Genomic DNA, 8,528 nt, shown 5'->3' with positions numbered 1-8,528 from the left:
CGTCCTATAGCAAAAACCTCTCAAAAAAAAAAAAAAGAGAGAGAAGAAGAATTGTCCAATCTGTGCTCCTTAACTCCATTCCATTTTTTAATATTTGGAGCAAGCAGTGGAAGGTACAGCTGAAGGAGAGGGTCAGCTCCCAGAGCCCGGGCAGCAGGGCCGGGTAAAATACAGGATGCCCAGTTAACTCTGAATTGCAGATCAACGACAAATAAGCTTTTAGCACCGTCCCAAACACTGCACCTTCCTTGCTTTGGATTTAGTTTTGGGAAACCCGGCCAGCCCAACGTGGCCAGATAGAGTGGTGGGCTCTTGTGCGTGGCCGAGCTGTCAGAGCCCGTGGGTCTCCTCTGGTGTGTGCAGCAGACCACCTCCGCTCCCACCCTCGTCCCCGACTCATGGCATATCTGTGGGCACGGGCGTCTGTCAGTCTGCGGGCTTTCTCTGGCATCCGGAGCTTTGGCATCCCTCGTTTCTGTAACCCTGGCTGTCTGTCTTCTCAGGTTTGGGATCTCGTTTGTTTGGTCTGTATTTATTTGACAATCCCTACTGCTCATAGTTGCCACCTCCTTCCAGAGTTTAGATGTGCAGAGCCACATACGAGGGATATATATTCATCATCATTATTGTTATTTTGCAGAGGGTTTGGCCATGTTTTGTAAATGCGTACAATATTACAGAGCTCTTGCGAAAGGTCTGCCTCAGCTTTTTCTCAGATATCCTTTATCCTGTAGTTTTTGCAGAGAAGACTCAAGAACGGCCTGGGAATTTGTATATTTCCTCAGACAGCATCAAGAAAGGTAAGCCAGGTGTTGTTCCCAGCTTCCTTTTGGGTGAACTGAACTTCCGGGTGGTGGAAGCATTCCCGGGCTGCCAACTCCCACATGTAACCACAGCTCCTTGGTTTGGAAGATAGAGCCAAGATAGCGGGGCGCTGTCCGGGAACCCTGTGGTGACGTGACGGGGCGGGGCGGGGGCGGAGGTCAGCGTCCCCCAGGATACCGAACACGTTGGTCATGCAGGAGACTTTGCCACGGCGGGAAGTGCCCATTTAGTGCAGGAAAGCAGTCTGGACACTGAGCTTGATGCCAACAGGATGAAGTGGGAGGCCCAGCACCCAGTCTTTACCTAATTGATAAGCCCTTCCCGCTGTTTACTTGCCCTCTCGTGTTAGCTCGACTCTACTTTAATTCAGCTTTGATTTAAAAGACATTTTGTTTGCCATCAGGTAGCAGCTTTGATATCTCATTATTCTAAAAACTTCTTAAGGAAGTTTGAGGATCTAAGTGCTCTTTTCTTGTTGAATTCCGTGTGCTACACAGAGGCACTCACTATTATCCCAGTGAGGAGTCCTTTTTTTGGGGAGAGGTTTTTGCTATAGGGCACATGCACTCGCCAGAGAGACAGAGAGCGAGAAATCACCCCCCAGGGGGGATGGCCACGCCGCAATCCCTTCTCCTCCATTCTCCTCTCGGGATCTGGGGCACACACGCACATGCGCCCGGCGTGAGTTTTAAGTCACCGGGTCTGGGACTCAAACTATGGTCAACTACATGGGAGTTCAGTGACATAGCCATTACACCAACTGCTGGTCCCCCACTGAGGAGTCTTTGAAAAGTAGCCAGACACCACCGGAGCTTTGAAGACATCCCCAAGGACTTTGGTGGGGAGGGTGCTGGTTGGCGGGCGTATTCTGTTTTCTCTCCCACTCGCCTCATGTCATAGCCCTCACCTCGTGTCTCCCACTCGGTCGCATCGCTGAAGACAGCCTTGAAAAGGGAAAGCCTGGGAGAGGCTGAGCGTGCAGACAGATGGCGAATGGTTGGCGGAATGACAGATAAACTTTGAGGCTTCGTCAGTGTCCACTGGTGGAGCTGTCTCTTTTTTCTTCTGGGAGTAGCCCTGAATCACAACGCCCAAATAGGGTTTGGCTGGAGAAATGTAGAATTGTGTAGTCCTACATGAACTGAGCAGTAAAGGTATCCTTGCATGCCCCAGGGGCCTCGTCATCTCTGCAGGTAGCACATTCCCACAAAACTGGCGCCACCTGCAGGTAGCGTGGTGGTTGAGGTGCTAGACTCCCGCTTGTCCTATCGCGGTTCAAGTCCTGGACCTGGTGGCCTGAAAATCACTACAAATCGATCAATGAATAAATACATGTTTTTTAAAAAAACAAACACTGGAGTCACCGCCTGCAGGAAGGAGGGGCGTTGATTCGTTATTTCCTTAGGATCACCAAAGCAGAGAGCTAGGAATTTGTAGTGTGGAAGAGAGGTCGGCATGGGAACAACCCAAGGGTAGCTGGCTGGGCCCAGCCCCTCATCTAAAGCTGGTACTGCCTGACCGGGGCATGATTCCTAGTGTTCCAGTCTCCCCCGGTGCTCCATGCCCTTTGGCCCCGTCATTGTGCCCGAAGCTGTGGGGACACTGAGAGCCAGGGTGGGGAGTGGGGCCGAGGCGACATCCTGGCTACTCCTCCTACATGGCCTCTTCTGCAGTGGCTTTCAGTCTCATGCAGTGGTTCTCAACGGGGGCAGTTTTGTCCCTCCACCCCTGGGGACATTTGGCAATATCTGGGGACACTTTCAGTTGTCCCAGCTGGAGAAGGGAGTGCTGCGGGCCTCGTGGGTAGAGGCGGGATGCCATTGGATGCTCCGTGATGCGCAGAACCGCCTCCTACGACGAGCGTACCTGGCCGCGCTGTCAGGGAGGGCCGAGGCTGCACGGCTCTGGTCCCGAGTCCTCGCGGTGGTTGAGGCTGGGGGTTCTGAGGTCTCGCCCCTCCCTGGATGTTGTCGCCTTGTCTACCTGGGTACGACAGGCCTCGAGGTCATTAGCTGCTTCCCTCTGTCCTGATGCCGTGCCGCATTTGTCCTTCCTGGTTCCGCGCGTAGCCGTTCTGGTGATGCGTGTCCTCTTGAGCCTGTGACAGACCACTGAACCCCTCCTCCATGTGCTTTCCCCAGGAGGGAATTGCTAAGCTCAGTTTTTCCGTCCTTCGCAGAGCCGCCCGTCAGACCCTGGAGGGACAGGCCCCAGTCCAGTATATACGACCCTTTCGCCGGGATGAAGACGCCAGGCCAGCGGCAGCTCATCACCCTCCAGGAGCAGGTGAAGCTGGGCATCGTCAACGTGGACGAGGCCGTGCTCCACTTCAGGGAGTGGCAGCTCAACCAGAAGAAGCGGTCTGAGTCCTTCCGCTTCCAGCAGGTAGCCAGCTCCTCCGGGATCGGGTCCGCGTCTGCGTCCGCTGGGCCACGGGGGCTGGGCCTCGGCCACCTTGCGTGTTGTGGAACTTGGCAGCTACAGTGTGTCTGCGGGTGTCTGCGTCACTGTGACACAGGGCGCATCTCTTCACCTCGGTCTGTAGCTGCTCGGTGCCCCCGCTGGGAGGTGGGACGCTCCTCCTGGCACGTGGGGCTGGAGCTCTGAACGAAGATCCAACTACAAACCCTCCTTCTGCGAGCTCTGAACGAAGATCCAGCTACAAACCCTCCTTCTGCGGCTTCCCTCCAAATGTCGCCCTCTACTTTGCTTTCCAGCGTTTTCCTTTTCTGAGTCGCTTTCTCCACCCTTAGTGCCACATCTATGAGAGTAATCACAGTTTAGGGGACCAGCAGTTGGTATAATGGCTATGTCACTGGACTCCCATGTAACTGACCACGGTTCGAGTCCCAGACCTGGTGGCTTAAACTCATACTGGGCGCATGTGCGTGCGTGCCCAAGATCCCGAGAGGAGAATGGAGGAGAAGGGATTGCGGCATGGCCATCCCCCCTGGGGGGTGATTTCTCGCTTTCTGTCTCTCTGTCTCTCTCTGTCTTTCTGGTGAGCGCACACGCCCTATAGCAGAAAGCTCTCCAAAAAAAAAAAAAATAATAATAATAAAGAGTAATCACAGTTTAGGACTCAAAGAGAACTTGAAAAGCTCCCAGAAATATGATTAAATGAACAAAACAAGTTACAGATATAAAATCACCCGTTACACACACACACGCATGCATGCATGCATACACACAGACACACACACACACACACACACACACACACACACACACCTTCTGTGTATCTGCAGGCCTGTATGTGAATGCAAAGGCATTTGGAAGGGGCCTCTCCATGCCCGTCCCAGCGGTTGCTTCTCAGGAGAAGACTGCGGCTGGAGCATGGGGGTGTCAGAGGAGACCCTCACTTTAACAGTATGGGTTAGAGTTTTTGTTTGTTTTATTTAGTTTTGTTTTAAGATAGATTTTTGCTATAGGGCATGTGTACTTGCCAGAGAGACAGAGAGAGACAGAAAAACAGAACATGGGAAATCACCCCCCAGGGGGTATGGCCATGCAGTGAAATCCCTCTTGGGATTTTGGGCACGCATGCACATGTGCCCAGCATGAGTTTAAGCCACTGGGTCCAGGACTATGGTAGGAGTCCAGCAATGTAACCATTATGCCGTCTGCTAGTCCTGGTTTAGAGTTTTGTTTTGCTTTGAAAGAATTATTTTTATTTATTTTTAATTATTTATTTTTATTTGACCAGAGAGGGACAGAGAAAGTGAGAGAGAGGGAAAGTGAGAAAGCAAGCTGCTGGAGCCAGGACTCGAACTGTGATTGGCCACCTCCAGGGACCACCATGTCACCTGCCAGCTCCCTGGTTTAGAGTTTTTAATGAGAATATATAGCCCCATACGTGGTCTCCAAGTATAATTAAAAATAATCAGCACTCCTACTCAACCTTAGGAAGCATATCCTAATCTAAGACCTTCATACAAAAGCAGGAGGTTGCACCCAAGGGGATGTCCAAGGCCAGTTACCTAGCGAGTGGCCGAGTCAGGACTGGAGCTATTGCTCGTCCTCTCCCTTCCTCGGGTAGGCTCCTCCAGGGGCTTCCCTGGCTGAGGTGCTCTACCCTCTGTCCCAGGATCCGACACGCCAGCTGCTGGGGCGGGGGGAAGCAGCAGCACCCCAGCGCCATTTGGGCCAGGACGGGAGCCAGGTCTCCCGCAAGCGCATCAGCGCTGAGAGACAGGGAGCCACGCTAAAGCGGCATGTGGGGAGTGTCGGGCACTGAGCTAAGTTTCAACAGACCTGATCGATCTCGCAGTCCTCGCAGCACGCACGCGAAGTAAGCGTTACCACCTCCAGTGTATGGAGCACCAAGGCTCAGAGCGGTGCGGGGCAGCAGCGTTCCTCTGCCCTAGCCCTCCTCCAGAGCCTGTGCCCCCTCTGCTGTGCTTCCTGCTCCTTAGTGCTCTGCAGACACCTCCTCCGCCCCCTCTGGGGCTTGAGGAGTAGGAGGGCACCCTGCAGTGCTGAGCATGGGGGACCAGGCTCCCCTCCACTTCCGGATCCCAGGGAGGCTGCAGTCCTGCCAAGCAGCAGTTTACCTTCCTTCTGCTTGCCAAGTCGTGTGGCCACGTGGAGGTGAGTTAAGAGCAGGCAAGACTCCAGAGCCAGGAGCCGGGGTTCACGTCCTCACTCTGCCACTCTCGGCTGGGCCGCCTTGGTCTTGCTGCGCCTCTGCCCTCACTGTCCTGAAAGGCGAAGGCGAGGACGAGGATGGGATGGGCGCCGTGGGGAGCCGCTCGCAGGCAGCCGGGTTCATGGTGACCCGCTCTGCACCTGGGGCCGTCTTCCTTTCCGGGAGCTTGCCCAGAGCGCCTAGGTGTAGCAGACAGTGGGTTTTCCCATTCAACCTGGAAGGCGGAGAGTCCAGCCCTCAGGAGCAGCCCCTGCGTGGCCCCTCTCCCGCAGCTGGTGGGTGCGGAGACCCTCCTTCCCGGGGCAGCTCCATCTTCCTCTGCTTCTGCCTCTGCACCCCTTCACTGCCCAGGTTCCCTTCTGCTCCCTGTCTGTGCAGATGCCGCCAGGCCTGTGCGCCCACTCCCACGTTCCCAGCCAGCAGCAGGCGTGTCCTCCCACGTGCCTTCAGCCTGCTGCACTTGCCACAGCAGTCGTCCCAGGCTGCTCCCTTGCCGGAGGCTGAGTCTGCTGCCAGGATCTCCTTGGTGCTTCTCCAAGGCTCCCTCGTCCAGGCAGCCCCGTGTCTGGCTCTGTGGAGCTCTTCCTCTGGCATCTGCTCGTGTCTGTCCATTCCTCCAGCCGTTCTCAGTGTGGGCTCTCACCTGCATCGGGTCTGCTGCATAGCTTCCAGGCCGGTCCTGACCTCCAACTCTGTGCGCTTCCTGTTAACTAGGCCCAGGGAGCTCTGCCCACCTCCCAGAACCCAGTTTCCCCGCTGCTTCTTGCAGGGAGCTCGGTCTCTCCAGCCTGCACGTGCAAACCAGCCAGCGTTTCTCCTTCTGGTCTTCCTCATGTGACTCTTCAGCCCCAGCTGGACTCTGGGCCACCTCTCTAGGGCACTTTCCCTAAAATGCTCAGACATTTAACTTTGAGGTTATTGTTGTTGATTCACTAAAACTGCATCAACCAATCTCGACCCGGGCACATCTGTTAGCATTACTGAATGACGAGTACTGTGGACCGGGTGGCCCTCAGAAGGGCACAGGGCTGGTCTTGCACCCTTATGAAGCACGTGGCAACTCAGAAGAGGCAAGACATGCGTGTATGTGCACACAGATAGATGCACACGCACGGTCAGGGGTTGGAGGGACCACACAGGTGGTCGCCAAGGCTGGAGCAGGCTCCTGGAGAAGGGCACGAGCACCCCCTGGGTCGGGATGACCGTGAGAGCGCAGCCGAGGGCGGGAGCATGTGAGGGCTTGTGAGCAGGGAGGAGAGGCCTGGCTGTAGAAGGCAGAGACAGCGCTGGGCCGGGGAGGGGAGGTGCTCTGTCGTGGAAGGGACACCTTCTCTGTGGACTTGGGTCTCCCTGGGGCTGGCTGCAGGTGCGCCGAGCTCATTCGCATGTTGACAGCGTCATTGCCATCTGACAGACCTTGCCAACGGCAGAAGCCAGAAAGTCGCTCTGATGCACAGAGTATAGTTCTGATGTGCACCCAGAAACCAAACTCTTTCTCTCCAGGAAAATCTGAAACGGCTGAGAGACAGCATCACTCGAAGACAGAGAGAGAAGCAGAAGTTGGGAAAGCAGACAGGTACGCACCTTCTGGGGGCATCACTCACCTCCAGTCTTGACCACCCTTTTTGCTATTGCTGACGTGAGCAGAGTGCTTGCCCAGCACCGGTCACCTGCTTTACAGAACCAGGTCCCCACTAGAACGTGAGGCCTCACGACACACAGGGCCTGCCCGAGGGGCAGGGGTCAGGGCCGAGTGAGCAGCCGTAGCCCAGCGGTAGCTAACTGGATGCTGGTCAGTATCCCGATGACACGGCCCCGCACACGTGGGTGAATGAGTAGACTGAGCTGTGCATCCCTCCACCCTCCCATTCACGTTCTCCCTAGGAGCCACACTATCCCACTGCCGATGTGGAGGACACATGTTCTTTGAGTAGAGAAAGAAGAAAACACCATTCACATAAAGTCCGTTTCTGATCTGAGTGGGGGATGTGTTGTCAGCGTCCACCCCACAGGGTGTCTGCAGCCCAGGACCAGGTCTAGCAGGCTCCCACCGGGCGATAGCAAGGCCGTGAACTCCAGCTGTGCACGCCGTAGGCTGGGCCCCTCTGCTCCCCTGGACCCACCCTCTGGGTGCCGGCCACATGGCCACCACCCCTGAGCAAGGAGCTGCATTTGCCCACACGCATCCTCCCACTGAGAGCCCCTGGCTTGGGGGGGTCCCGGGAGCCTTAGAGCAGCAGGTGGTGGCAAGGAAAGCTCCAGAGCTCCAGGTCTTGAGGAGAGCCCTGGCGCAGTTGGTGTGCAGTGGCCATTAACAGCCCAGCTTCCTGTGAAGATGGTCCAGCTGGTCTCCACACGCATGTGTCCTGCTGCAGGTGTCCTTCTCACATCCCTTCCTGTGTACCCGTGTGAAAACCATGGGGCTACTGGGGCTACAGGTGGTGTGATGGCTATGTTGCTGAACTCTCGTGTAGTCGACCGCGGTTTGAGTCCTGTGTGTGCGCCCAAGATCCTGAGAGAGGAATGGAGGAGAAGGGATTGTGGCATGGCCATCACCCCTGGGGGAGGGTGATTTCTTGCTTTCTCTCTCTCTGTCTTTATTTTAGCAAACATGCCCTGTAGCAAAAACCTCTCCCAAACAAAACAAGCAACCACAAGGTTGCCAGGCTTGCAGCCCCCTCCTCGGTAAAGCCCTTCTAGAACCACACCAGGTGTTCATGTCCCACCTTCCGCTGAGTCTCCAGAGCCTCCTCTCCCTTCCCTTTGTCACTTCTCTTTTACTGCCTGATTGCAACTCCCTCGTTCCTTCAGCAACCCCAGAGGTTCTGCTTCCAAAATACTTCCAGAATCTGATCATCCAGCCATCTCTCACACCATGGTGGCCCCGGGCTGCCATCACCTCTTACCTGGACTGATGCCGTAGCCTCTTTGGCCGTCCCCTGGGTTCTCGGCCCTCAGCAACTCCTCACCGTAACCCACTCGCACTCCTCATCGTAACCTCCCGAGACCCCCCGGACCTGACCAGTGAGCTCACCCCCGCTCTTCACCAACCCTG

General features: G+C 55.7%; 1 protein-coding gene across 2 annotated transcripts in view; it reads left to right on the top strand.

Annotated features, from left to right (window-relative positions):
- The window catches only part of PIK3AP1 (phosphoinositide-3-kinase adaptor protein 1), a 129,880-nt gene that overhangs the window by 96,718 nt on the left and 24,634 nt on the right, over nucleotides 1-8,528 (top strand). For both annotated transcript variants that reach the window (XM_014591179.2, XM_006157331.3), the window contains exons 11-13: nucleotides 735-800; nucleotides 3,005-3,210; nucleotides 6,977-7,049. In XM_014591179.2, coding sequence (XP_014446665.1) covers nucleotides 735-800; nucleotides 3,005-3,210; nucleotides 6,977-7,049 — 345 coding nt within the window. The remainder of the gene's footprint in view (nucleotides 1-734; nucleotides 801-3,004; nucleotides 3,211-6,976; nucleotides 7,050-8,528) is intronic.

The sequence above is a fragment of the Tupaia chinensis genome, unplaced genomic scaffold (genome assembly GCF_000334495.1).
Source record: "Tupaia chinensis unplaced genomic scaffold, TupChi_1.0 Scaffold000539_1, whole genome shotgun sequence".
NCBI classification, from domain to species: Eukaryota; Metazoa; Chordata; class Mammalia; order Scandentia; family Tupaiidae; genus Tupaia; species Tupaia belangeri.
Note: the sequence above shows the minus strand (reverse complement) of the source record. Positions and strands in the feature narration are given on the sequence as shown.